The 14584-nt window shown below is 35.0% G+C and overlaps 1 protein-coding gene across 1 annotated transcript in view; it reads right to left on the reverse strand.

Moving 5' to 3' along the window:
- Positions 1–14584, reverse strand: part of HCN1 (hyperpolarization activated cyclic nucleotide gated potassium channel 1) — a 371079-nt gene that overhangs the window by 39156 nt on the left and 317339 nt on the right. Inside the window, exon 6 of the mRNA XM_021077110.2 lies at positions 10328–10568. Within this exon, the coding sequence (XP_020932769.2) occupies positions 10328–10568 (241 nt within the window). The remainder of the gene's footprint in view (positions 1–10327; positions 10569–14584) is intronic.

Genomic DNA, 14584 nt, shown 5'->3' on the forward strand with positions numbered 1-14584 from the left:
ATGATTTTTATGGTCATATCAGTGGACTTTATCATCAATAGCTTAATTAACTTCTAAACTGCCCTCAGATCAACACTTCTTGGATTTCTAGCTCAATTTATTCTACTTCTCTAACTCCAACAATTTTTTAAAAAATCCCATAACGATGCCCATTTCTTTTTTTTCCCCCCAGTATTTACCACCTTCCCTCATGAACTAAGTCAGAGTTCTTGGGCTACCACTAAGATGACTTACATCATGTTCTGTGCATGCCCATCAGTTCCTTTTCTGGACACAACTTGGAACTCAGCTTCTACAATTCTTTCAATCTCTTTCTTTGCTCTATCAATACTAGCATTCTTTTGTTCCTGTAATTTATCATCTTGGTTCCCATTTTAGGAAATCTGTGTGCTATTCCCTAGGATTTTCCCTCTGATATTTATATGGCTAGCTGTCTCTTTTTATTAAGGTCTCACCCAACTGTTCTTTCATCACCTTGCTTTATCATTTTCTTCATGACATCTACTACTTGAAATTATTTCATATACTCATTTATTTTTTGCTTATTGGAAATCTCCCCAGTAGCATATAGTATCCATGAATTCTAGGGTTTTATCTTATTTGCTACTATGTGACAAATATTTAGAATTTTTCCTGGAATACTGAAGATTTTCAATATTCTATATGTGGCAGGAAAAAAAGGAAGGACTGAAGGAAGGAAGAAAGGAAGGAAAACATCAGCAAAAATATCCTTTGCTCTACTTATGAGATTAAATTAACCCTTAGGCATATTTGAGGATTAACATGAAATAAAGAATTTTTTTTTTTGAAGACTTCAACATTTCTGAGAAGGTAAGAATAGAGGAGAGATAACATCACTCTATACTCTTCTAGATACAATTGCCTTGTAAAGCAGCAATCTAGAACTGTTTTATCCAAATAGCCACATGTAGCTATTTATATTTAATCTAAATTAATTGCAATGGAGTAAAAGTAAACAAGCAATTCCTCAGTCACACTAGCATCAAATGCTTGATAGCTGCATACAGCTAGTGGCTACTTTTTGAACAGTATTAAGTAGAGAATATTTCCATCTCTGTAGAAAGTTCTACTGGATGGCATTGCTCTAGATTCTATTGTTTTAAATTCTAGAACCATATTATCTGATCTCTAATATAGTGTGATTCATCTGAAATTAAATAGAAGGTAATTTAAATATTAACTGAATTTCTCAGAAATAGGTAATGCCTTGTGTTTCATTTAGTTTAGTTTATAATTTATCACTATTATTTGTATTGGTTGCCTTTTCAATAAAGGAAACTCAATAAACTCAATAAAGATAATGAGTTTAACACAGTATAAATACCAAAGTGAATGGAATGCTTGACTACTTTTCTTATTTTAGAGCTGGTGAGAAAACGGAAGAGATAAAGAGTAGAAACAAAGAAAAATATATTCATCCATCCATCCATCCATTTATCCTTTCATCCATTGGTACAAGTTCTCCTTGAGTTTGTGTGATAATTTAAGCATTGTTCATTGGTTTTTGTTTTGGATAAAAACTGTAGTGTCAAAGCTACACTTTGAATTAGAAAATATCAGAAAATTCATAATCTAATATGTAAGATTGCCATATAAAATAATAATGAAACCAGTTTAGTAATAGGTAAGGTTCAAGTGCTATGAAAGCACAAAGAAAAAACCATCTGCCTGGGAGGAGATTAAAAAATAACGTTTGAGTGGTGTCTTAAGAAATATAGGAAGCAAAGTGTCAGGCTAAAGAGTGGGGAGGGTTGGGTTTTTGTTTTATTTTGTTTTAAATCAAATTTTTGCAAAGGCAACCTTTGCTCTTTGCTTATATAAGAACTAGTAGTCTTGGGAGGTTGGTCTAAGGGTGCCTGGAGGGAAAGATATGCATTGAAATTAGGAAAAAAGATTGGGCAAGATTGTACAGGGCAATGGAGATTTTTGTTAGAGTTTGGATATTATTCTTTTTCGTACAAACGGCAAAGGACATAATTTAGCTGAACCTTCTTGAAAGAGGAATAGCCGCAAATGGATGAAAGCACAAAGTGCACAGGGCTGGAGCCTCCTCTTCTGGAATTCTGGTATACAGGCATGAATGGGAAAAGTTGGTCTTCAAAATAAGAGCCCCATTGGTTATTCTCAAATCACTAATGCAGATTAACTTTAAGGAGAACCCCTAAGGAAAACATCAATCCAGGAGATACTTTTTTCTTAGACCCTCCTTATTGCTGATGTATATCCTGCTTAAAAAAATGTCTCCTCAAGCTATGTTTGATAGAAAGCCCTTCTTCTTTCTACCCTCTAAACTATAATACAAGATAAAAAACCCAAATCTTCCGTCTGTTCTTTATTACCAGGCATTCCCTTAATAGCATACACAGAGTTTATTATTACAAAGGTTAGCATTTGAATAACACAAGTAAAATGTGAATACTGAAGTGTATTGGTCACCAAGATCTCACAATTTATGTCTTCAAAACAAGGGGAAAGAACATTCAAAAATATCAAAACACTTCTATATTCTAAAGTGAATCATCACCTGCTACATTTGTTTTAGCTTGCAACAGAACCCCATACTTTTAACTAAAATCATTTCCCTCAATTTTTGATGGATGTTGAAATTTAGGAACTAGGTAGTGGCACGTTTTAGAGATTATGGGCATGAATTAGAATTACAGATGATTAGAAAGTACACTTGCCTTATGGAGCTTTTATTTTAGTAAATTCAAGATATGGCCTGGCCTTTCTAATTATAAAAAGCAACGCCTTGTGAACAGTCATAGGAATACAAGAGGATCCAGAACTGTAATAAGGACTTTTTCATTTTCTCCTTTTCCTTTTCTTTCACCTCTTCCTCCTTCTCTACTTTATTAAACAGGGAAAGGAGTAACTTCAAAGTGAAATGTCTTCTTAATGTTCATCCTGATTTTTCACAAGTGTCTCTGATATTGGGACTTAATCCTTTATGATGCATTGAAGCATTTATACATGACACTAAAGAACCACACAACTACAAGGTGAAGATGTAGATGGGGGTTAACACCTCTCTCACCCCAATGATTTAGCAAAGGATCATCCCAGGGTTGTACATTATATGGGTTTCTAGGTGGGATAAGACCTGCAAAAAGATGCAATGGAGTTGTCTTATCAGTATTGAAACAAGTATTTAATTAGCCTGGCCTAAGGTGAGAATAAATAAGGCAGCAAAAGAAAACAAACAAAAACATCTTTGAGAAGATTCATTATTTTTCTCTGCTGCTGCCTCCTCTTCCTCATACAATATAATGAGAGAATTGAACTAATTAAGTTGTAACTTTGTTATGAACAGATTCCTCACATTTTCTAAAAAACCAGTATCAGCTTTCAGAAATGTACAAAAGACTAGAGGTCAAGTAAACTGTAAACTACAGATTGGCAGATGCTTCAATCCTTTTATAAATAATAAATAAGTCATTATGACAGCAATTGCCTGTGTGGCTTTGCAAACCTGTGGCTCTAAATTTAAAAATGCCAGATGATCATCATAATCTGACCAAATGCATTTTGGGCATAAAAATTCTAAATATGCACTTTAACCATATAAAGTATCTGGCAGTCTCCTTGAGGCTGGCAAAATGTTAAACATGATTAAGCAGCATTTAATACCAAATGATTTATAATGGCTACAAACAGGGAAATTATTTTCTTTATGGTAGCTTTACTTTATACCTCTAAGATGTAAGAAGAATTTATGGGACAAACGTTTTGAAAGAAGCAAAGTTGAGGGATTAAATCACTTAGAACACTTTGTCATGGAGACACATAACCATTAAGAGGTGAGTGGATAGAAATAATAATGAAACATTGTATTAGAGAAAAAAAGCTTTTCTTTAAAATAGTGAACTACTGAATACAAAAGATACATTATTTGAACTTTTAACGAAGTATATTAATGGCATTTTATCTTAGTGGATAATATATTAATGATAATGATTAATAGGAGGATCAGGTAGAACATAACAAAAATAGATGATTACAAAATGGTTTAACAAATGCATGAATAAAAGGGCCATGGATAGCTTTGAAGAGAAGCTAAGGGGTACTAAAGTTTAAAGCATACATCCTAGGGGATCATCATGCTCTATCTTGAGGAGCAGTGAAGTATGGTGGAGATGGGTTTTTGGGTTCAGATTCACAGCTAAGTTTGAAACCTGGCTTTGACTCTTTTCAGGCACATGACCTTTGCCACCTTTTTTAAGTTCTCTGAGACTCATTTCCCTCATAGGTAAAAAGAGAATTATAAAAACTTTCCTCATAGGAGGAGTCAAGAAGGAGAGGAGAAAATCCTTTTCCTACAAGCAAGACCAAGGAGCATCCAAACTCACTGCCTCACTGTCCACCTGGCCGGAGCCATGAGGAACAATCTTATTAGTTTTTTTTTGTTTGTTTGTTTTAATCCCCACTCTCTATCACTCTCAATAGAAAGCCTAAGACTCCTAGGTAATACTATATGCCTGAAGGCTGATCCCTACCTGGCTGGAGGTGTTCCTTAACCATTTTTTTTTTCTGCTTGAATTTTCTAGGAAGTATTAAAACCACCTGATAATGTGTGGTTTATATTTTTGTAATTTCTAGGTTTCTTTATTAAATATTTGTTTCTAAAATATAAGCATTTAGTAAAATATAAGCTCCATGATTGTGGATAATTTTGTTTATTTTGTTTAATGCTGAATCCTAGGACCTTTAAACATGCCTAATAGACAAAAGGCACTTACTTACTCTATGTTCATTTTCTTCCACTCTGTCTCCTAGAACATTACTTGGGACTCTTGGTGAGAAGACTGAATACCACGATATATGAGTTAATCTAACACATTCTCTCTCCCACCCCCACATAAAAAAGAAAAAAAAAAACCCTCTGGGTTAATATATACACATACATCCATGTGTGTGATGTACATGAATATATGCATATATGTGATGTACCATATACACATACACACACACATATATATACACATATACACATATATACACACCTCTCTGGATATATATATCTAGAAACAGAGCTATATTTTTGGAAAAATAAATCAAGTTAGGAAGTCAGGCAAAGAACATAAAGCTCTGAATTTGATCTTTCTTTGAATGTCTCCTTATCTGTTTTGCTTGCTAGTTAGTTGGAGTGTATTTTGTGTACTGGTTATGCTTACTTAATTCAGGAACTTTAGAAGAATGGAAAGAACACTCCTTAGTTGATTCCTGACTCTTCTGATTAACAGTACTTTCAGCTTATGCTCAGCTTATACAAATGTAAAATTAGTATACTACAAAAGTATGCTCTGCAAATTTCAAAATTTCATATTAGGTACTTAAAGATGTAAAAATTATAAACCCTACTTGCTAAATAAGTAAAACTTATTATTATTAAATTCTAACAGCCTTTCTTTATCTTCTTAGATGTTTAAAAATTGAATACATATCAACTGTATGTATACAAGAATTAAAAGTAATACAGATCTATTTTTTTCCATAAACTGTCTATCAAAGGACAGGTCCACTAATAGCCAATTCTGGTCACTGTAGTGAAAATATGAATGACTCTAAAAGCACTGAACCCAAATAAATTATTATTTTACAGAATTTCTTATTGAAGTGAGTTGGGCTGAATAAGTAGATATTTGACCAATAGGAATAAACAATAGGGGAAATATTTGTTAAATGGCTGAAATGGGGGATAACGTCATTGGTAATTTTATGAAGCTAAATTTACAACTGATCATTTATGTCTTAAGAATTTTAGAGGAAGAATAGAGCAAAATATATTTAATATAGAATTACATTTTGATATTTATAACTACGTTTAGTAACTGAAGACAATCTCATTCCTCTTTTAAAATAAATCTCATTTAATTTCATCATATTACCCATCACTTATTATCAATACAACTTATCTAACATCTTTGATATTACATAATTCTCTTATTCAAACATATTATATATGCTTCCTTTCTCTCCCCCATTCCACCCTCAAATGTTTCCATTTACAATTTTTAAAAAGAATTTAAATAAAAGATAACTCATGTACTATACAATGAATCTAGATGGAAAGTGCAATCTATTTTAAAAAATTGATATTGAATTATTATATTAAAAATGCAGTGTAATTTAACCAGATTAGTATAGCATATATGTGTAGTACTAGAAATTACAGTCATTAAAGATAAAAAGTGGTTGTAAAGAAATACACTAATTTTTTAATTTTTTTATTAGATAGATATTTACTTAGCACCTACTGCTTTTCAAAGTACTGTACTGACAGTCCAAAAGGACCTAAGATGAATAAGGATTTCACTCAAGGAGATTCCAGGTGAATAAAGCCATAACCAAAATATATCAATTTTTAAAAATTATTTTGAAATTTTATTGAAGTAAAGTTGATTTACAAGGTTGTGATAATTTCTTCTGTAAAATTATACTTTTCTTTAAAAAAAATTTTACTTTTTTTTTTTCTTTTTAGGGCCTCAGCTGCAGCATATGGAAGTTCCCAAATATCCTAATTTTTAAACTCAAGAAGCTAAAAAAAAAAAACTAAAACTAAAATAAAATGAAACAACAGATTTTATACAGAAAAAAAATAGAAATCAGTGAAATAAAAAGCAAAAATAAAAACTCTTTCTTTGAAAAGAGCACAAAAATAACAAGTATTTATTAAAATTGGTTATTTAGAGTTATAATAGTGACAACATATGGGGTGATTATAGCATATGGATAAATGAAATGAATGAGAGCAAGGCTCCAAAAGACAGGAGGGAAGAATTGGAAATACGCTAAGGTAATTAAATCACTTGAAGTAACCAGAGGGTTAAGTTGGCAAATTTTCTGTTCTTTTTTTTTTTTTTTTTTTTTTTTTTGTCTTTTTAGGGCTACCCTGTGTGGCATATGGAGGTTCCCAGGCTTGGGGTCTAATCAGTGTTGTAGCCACCGGCCTACGCCACAGCCACAGCAATGCCACATCTGCAACCTACACCACAGCTCATGGCAATGCTGGATCCCCAACCCAATGAGCAAGGCCAGGGATCAAACCCAAAACCTCATGGTTCCTAGTTGGATTTGTTAACCACTGTGCCACGATGGGAACTCCCAAGTTGGTAATTTTTCAAAAAAAAATTTTAAAAAAGTAAATGGTTATAAAAAGATACATTATTCTAATACCAACCAAAAGAAAGATGAAGTCTCTATATTAGTTCAGATGAAGTCTATTTCAGGATAAGAAATATTATCAGAGATAAAGCAAGGTATTATATAATAATAAAAGGTTAATATTCCAAGAAGATGTAACAATCTTAAACATGTATGCACCCAACAGCAGAATGCCAAAACACATGAGGAAAAATTTGATGGAGCTGCAAGAGAAATAGATAAATTCACTATTGTAATTGGAGACTTCAACACCCTTCTTTTACTAATTAATAGGTCAAACTGGCTAAAATCAGCAAGAGTGTAGTTGGCTTGAACAGCATCATCAATCAACTTGATTTAATTGACATTTATAAAACACTCCATCCAATAATAGAATAATAATAGAATATATATTCTCCTCAAGTTCACAGGGAACATTCATCAACACTCAGAGCCATAAAATAAAATTAGGGAATACAAAACAACGGGAATCATACAAAGTACATTCATGAGTTCTCAGGATGGAATGTAGAATGGAATATAAATGTATTAAAATGTATGAAAAAACTCAGTGAAGGAGGTGGGGGAATAAGATGCATATAAGTATATAGAGGGTACTATGGTATATCCTGTATATACTTAGGTAAGTACCAGAATCTCTGATGGGTGGGGCCTGAGTTTAAACAGCTTCTTTGGTGATGCTGATACACAGACCATTTGCTATCTAATATTAGAAGAAAAACAGGTAACTAACTATAGTGTTAATTTTAGTGTGAGGAAGAATGAGACTAGGGCTCTGGAAAGCTATGAGAAATACTATGGAGACACAGTCGGGAGATACTGATTTTGACTGAGGACACCTTCTAAACAGAAGTCCTATTATAAAGACTGAAGAATGAATATAAAATAATAAGAATCATTTATCGAAAACCTCACTCATGGGAAGAAAAAGAGAGTCACGTGAATTCCTCTTGTAGGATAAAGCTGCAGATATGCGAAGGCAGACCTTCTGCTTTTTTCTAAAGAAAACATTTTAGTTTCCTACTGTTGAAGAATATTTAACTATTAAGCTTGCCAAGGCCTGACACCATAGCATTAATCATTGTCTTTAATGTTATAACAGAATCGGCACTAAGAAATATGAATAGTTGTTCCCCTCCACTTGTTCTAACTTGTTCTAACAAGTTAAAATAGTAATAAACATGTAATGAAACTAAATAAAGCAGAAGTAAATATGGAAAACATTTTCATAATTTTACAGCATACAAAAACCACTTAAGAAACACAAACCCTCAATACCTTAAAGGAAAGGAGAGATAGATTCAAATCAAATCAACAATAATGAAGATCAGAAAGATGAAAGAAAAATTAGAAAGTTAAAAACAAAGACAATTTTGGAGAAAATAGTTATAGCATATCAAAAATACAAAAGGAATGTTTCTACAAATTGGTTTTAAAAAGATAACACAAAAAATATGCAAAGAATAAAAACAGAAAAATAAAATGCAAGTGATCCATATCTATGAAGAAACACCTCAATACCACTATTAATAGTGGAAACTAAACAGTAAGGAGAAGAACAATTTTCCTTATTAAGAGGACAAAAGTAAAAATCAGTGGGTAAAGCCAATGTAGAAATGGGAAATCTATCAAAGAAATAATTTGATGTTTATTTCAATTTAAATATATGCAGTCTTTGACCCAGTAATTCAACTCATAGGCAAGTTTTGTACATTTGCACACATACAAATATATATCTTATTACAGATAAAAAGTTGGAAACAATTCAAATTGTCAGAATTTTTAACAAGGCAAATTGCCACCTTTTTTTTCCCCCTTTTTTAGGGCCACACCCCGGGCCTATGGAAGTTTCCAGGCTAGGGGTCCAATTGGAGTTGACAGCCTGTGCCACAGCCACAGCAACACAGGATCCAAGCCACATCCGACACCTACACCACAACTGGAGGCAACGCCAAACCCTTAATCCACTGAGCAGGGCCAGGAATCCTCATGGATACTAGTCACGGATACCCACATCTTTATGGATACTAGTCGGTTTCGCTACCTCTGAGCCACAGTGGGAACTCCCAAACTGCCACACGTGATGGTTAATTTTATATGTCAACTTGACTGGCATTGGGTTACTCAGAAGAAACATTATTTTGGGAAATGTCTGTGAGGCTGTCCCTAGAATAGATCAGCATTTGAATCAGGGGATTCAGTAAAGCAGATTGCTCTCCCCAAGGTAGCATCCTCCAATCTAAGGGGGGCCTGAATAGAATAAAAGGGAAGGAGGAGAAATTCACCCAATTTTTTTCCTGTCTCATTGCTAGAGAAAATATCTTATCTCAGCTTTTGCCTCGGACTGGATCTATACTACTGGTTGTCAGGCTATTGGAATTAGAATGAATTAGACAACCAGCTTTCCTGTTCCTCAGTTTCAGATGGCAGATCATAACATGTATCAGCTTCCATATTCACATGAGTCCATTTCTCATAATAAATATCCTTTTATGTATATATATCCCATTGGTTCTGTTTCTCTAGAAAATCCTGACTAATACACCACTCAACTAGAAGCTACATTTCCTAGCCTTCCTTATACCTAGAGGTACTATCGTAGATAAATTCTGACCAATCAGATGTGAATTGCAGTGAGATTGGTCATTCTAGACACACATCTAAAAAGAAGCTGCTCAATCTTCACTTCCTCTGTCCCTTCCACCCCACTCTTGTGGCCCATAGTGTGGAGAAGAACTAATTCCTTTTGTATAAATGAGGAGCACACTGTAGAAGATGGCAAACCAACAAAATCAATGAAATCTGGGTGCCTAAATATTGTCTCGGGGAGAGCCATCTAACCTTCCGGGGACTTTTGTGTGAGAGAAAAACGTACTTTCCACCGGTCTAAGCCATTGTTCCTTGGTTTCAGTTCAAGAGGATGAAACAATAGTCTAACTATTACAGAGGTAAATGCGTATACCCTGAACATGTGACTCTGAAATGTGAAAACATCCCACTATAGACAGTTTTATCAAAACTCACATACAAGTATGTATGCAGAACAAACAAATCAACATTCTGACATCTCCAAAATTCTGATCAAGATACATACTGCAAGAAAATGAGATTTCACCTCAGTTGCATTTTCTTTTTTACTAACCTCCAAAGTAAGAGCCATCTGTCAGCTTCATTTCTTTACTGGATTTTGTGATGACACCAGCAACGCCATGTTGAATGAAATACATTTTTTTACCCACAGCTCCTTCTCGTATGATGTAATCTCCAGGTTGAAACACCTCAAATCTCAATTTGCTCAGCATGGCAGTCACGAAATTAGGATCCGCGTTAGCAAAAAGAGGCATTGTAGCCACTAGTTTTCGGCAGTTGAAGTTGACTATTTCCTAAAGATGGCAAGAGTAAACAAATATTAAGAGAGATATTAATCATAACAGGAAGAAAAACATGTGCTGAAATTAAAATCTATGCATAGCATTACACTACAATTTAAATTTAAGTACCAAAAATATTAAATTCTAACAATTTTTCTGCTTCTTCAAAGCCAGGGATTGTGTTTTATTTTTGCGTTTTGATGTTGTATTACCAGCATGTAGAATGGCACGGCCATGTATTACAGACTCAGTAAATGTAAACTAAATATATACAAGTTTACCTTTTATAATTTCCCTTTCTTTTCTTATGCTTTATGTAAAATTAGAACTAAAATATGGAAGATTTTTAGTCTCTTTTTTATCTGTTTTTATGAAGGAAGCCACATCACTTCCCTTTTTTTTTTTGTCTTTTTGCCTTTTTCTAGGGCTGCACCTGTGGCATGTGGAGGTTCCCAGGCTAGGGGTCTAATCGGAGCTGTAGCCGCCAGCCTACGCCAGAGCCACAGCAACGTGGGATCCGAGCCGCATCTGTGACCTACACCACAGCTCACAGCAACGCCGGATCCTTAACACACTGAGCAAGGCTAGGGATCGAACCCATAACCTTATGGTTCCTAGTTGGATTCGTTAACCACTGCACCACGATGGGAACTCCCACATCACTTCCTATTAGCCAATACATTACTGCTTCTGTGGTACATTTGTGTTGAACATGTACCTACTTATAGGAGTTTTGTCAGGACAGGGCGCAGCTGCCAACAAAGTGCCAGCAGGATTTTGATGTTTTTTCTTAACATTGTTCACATTAAAGCAAAGAGACTTACTGTTGTTCACATTACTCAAAGGAGACTCTAACTATAATCTGTAATTATTTAAATCAAAGTTTCTGGGTTGCATCAGAAAAATCACTCTTTCCGAAACCTCCTGGAAATATGGACAGAGGCCATATTTTCCTTTTCCTGAATCGTTTGTTTTATTTCTGGGATCAGGTCAATTCTAAATTAGGAGATTTATATGTTTGATTTCATTCTGTGGATTCTAGCCCAGATTAGGCATAGTGCCATCGTTATGAGCCAACATAGGGATATGGGACCAATCTCTCTCTTTTTTTTTTTTTCTTTTTATGGCTGCACCTGCAGCATATGGAAGTTTCCGGGGCCAGGGGTCGAATTGGAGCTGTAGCTGCTGGCCTGAGCCACAGCCAGATAACACCAGATCCAAGCCACACATGGGGCCTATGCCACAGTTTATAACAGTTCATTAACCCATTCGGCCAGGCCAGGGATGGAGCCGACATCCTCACAGAGACAACATTGAGTCCTTAACCTGCTGAGCCACAACAGAAACTCTGGGACCAACTATTTTTAACCCTGAAATTCAGATATGGGACAGAATAAACAATGGGAATCTAAATTTTACCATGATGCCATTTCTCATATATATCTTTTCTAAAGAGCCCCCAAAGAAAAGGGTTGGACCTGAATTTGTGATCTTGTTTAAGGGACATAGGAAACGAAGTCATTTCTGCTAAGAAGTGGGAAGAGGGCAAAAAGATTCAGAAGTATTCAGTGATATTCAGAGATCTGGAATTCCTGCTTTGGGAATATAAAGTTCTAGATTCCGAGACTGGGAAAAAATTTTCCCCAATCTTATTTCATAAAATAACCTGATATTATTCCAGGATAGTTAAAAAATATGAGCTGATGCAGAGGGCACACAATTTTGGGTCCACATGGTAAAGAAGATGTTTCATTCTCAATAATATGTTGTGAGTTCAGAAGAACAGAGAAGTATCTCTAATAGTGGGATTCCATGGAGGATGGTAAAATATTTAAAAATCAGCAGAAAGAACCAGAAAGTGAATATAACAACAATAACAAGTTGTTATTTAAATTTGAAGGATGTTTCATATGGTACTTGGTGCAACGTCATCCAAGCCCAATAATGCACAGTGGTCATTTGTGGTCAATTCTAACTGGTACTGAAGAGCTGAGATGGCAGTTGGGAGGCTACAGTAAGCTCAGCACATATTAAGTGATCATTAAGTGTGCCTGCATGGATGAATGGATGAGAGGGAGGAAAACAGAAAGGAGAGAAGGAAGGAAAAAATGGAAGAAAGATGGAGCTTTAGTAGTGGAAAAAAAGTGCTCACAAAGCCCAGTTTTACTCCTGTTGGGAAGTGGATGCTTAAAGCTAATAGAATGCAGGAGTTCCTGGAGTTCCTGTCATGGCTCAGTGAGAACGAATCTGACTAGCATCTGTGAGGATGCAGGTTCGATCCCTGGCCTCCCTCAGTGGGTTATGGATCCAACGTTGCTATGAGCTGTGGTGTAGGTTGAAGACGTGACTTGGATCTGGTGTTGCTGTGGCTGTGGCATGGCATAAGTCGCCAGCTGTAGCTCTGATTCGACCCCTAGCCTGGGAACCTCTATATGCCATGGGTGCGGCCCTAAAAAGCAAAAAAAAAAAAAAAAAAAAAATCCCAAAAACCCAAACAAACAAAAAACTACTGGAATGCAGGGGTTCCCACTGTGGCTTAGTGGGTTAAGAACCCGACGTAGTCTCCATGAGGATGCAAGTTCAATCCCTGGCCTTGCTCAGTGGGTTAAGGATTCAGCATTGCCACAAGCTGTGGAGTAGCCTCTTAGAATGCTCTCTTAAGCAAATAGCTTGAGATTACATGTATTAAAGTATGCTTTTTACTATTCAAAATACTTCTATACAAAAATCACATAAAGATAAAAGATAAAACATTCAAGGTACTCAAGGTACCACATGAGTTAAAAGAAGACAGATATGTCATTAAAATGACAGAATTGGTTGTTACGAAGGTAACAGTTTCACATGTAAAATGACATAAAAAATACAGTGTGGGAAACTGCAAAGAAAATAAGGGTTTTCAAGCGAAAATAATAAAATAGGGAATCTTTTCATCAATATTCTTCTATTTGAACTATACAAATTCTTCTCTCCACTGTTTTCTCACCTTTTGTTTTAGAAAATAATTGAAAGTACATTTTGCAAACAACTGAACTGATCTTTATTTGTATGAAAAACTCTTTTTCTATGATGTGTGCCATATTCAGGTGCACCAATGGAACTGCCTTGATTCTATCACTGCAAAGATAATTTCATATTATTGTTATTAACTGAAGGAATCCACTCATTTTCTCTGTTTCTGTGGAACTTTTACTTCTAGGAGAATACTATCTGATTAAAACTGTAAATTGTAGCAAATATTTGATAGAAAAAGATGTAAAAAAGAAACATTTATATTTAAAAGCTCTCCCTTTTCCCATGAAATCTGCTTGCTTTGAGGGTGTGTAGTTTTTTTTTTTTAATTAAAGTATAGTTGATTTACAGTGTTGTGCCAACTTCTGCTGTACAGCATAGTAACCCAGTCATACATATCTATATATTCTTCTTCTCATACTATCTTCCATCATGTTCTACCACAAGAGACTGGATATAGTTTCCAGTGCTATAGAGTAGGACCTCATTGCTTATCCATTTTAAATGTAATTGTTTGCATTTACCAATCCCAAACTCCCAGTCCATTTCACTCCCTCCCTCTCCACTCTGGCAACCACAAGTCTGTAAAATGGAAAAAATCAAGTGAGTCTAGAAGTTAAGCAAAATTTTAAAAGCTCTTCTCCATCAATCGCATTTCTTTATAGAACATTTTCTTAGAGAGAACATGTTTAGTTAAGTTATTAATACCTCTCCATTAGTAAAACAAAACTTTTAGAGCTTCACCTCCATCAATCAAAGGTCCCTATAACCCACTGACTTAAATAAAACACACAGTTATTAATAGCTCTACTCTCCATTCAGATTTTTTTTTTTTTTGTCTTTTTGCCTTTTCTAGGGCCGCACCCAAGGCATATGGAGGTTCCAGGCTAGGGGTCTAATCAGAGCTGTAGCCGCCAGCCTACGCCACAACTACAGCAACGTGGGATCTGAGCCGCGTCTGGGACCTACACCACAGCCCATGGCAATGCCAGAATGCCGGATCCTTAACCCACTGA

The sequence above is a fragment of the Sus scrofa genome, chromosome 16, assembly GCF_054392235.1.
Source record: "Sus scrofa isolate SSC_HxYL_T2T_F1_AM1 chromosome 16, Sscrofa_HxYL_maternal_Yorkshire_Landrace_v2.0, whole genome shotgun sequence".
NCBI classification, from domain to species: domain Eukaryota; kingdom Metazoa; phylum Chordata; class Mammalia; order Artiodactyla; family Suidae; genus Sus; species Sus scrofa.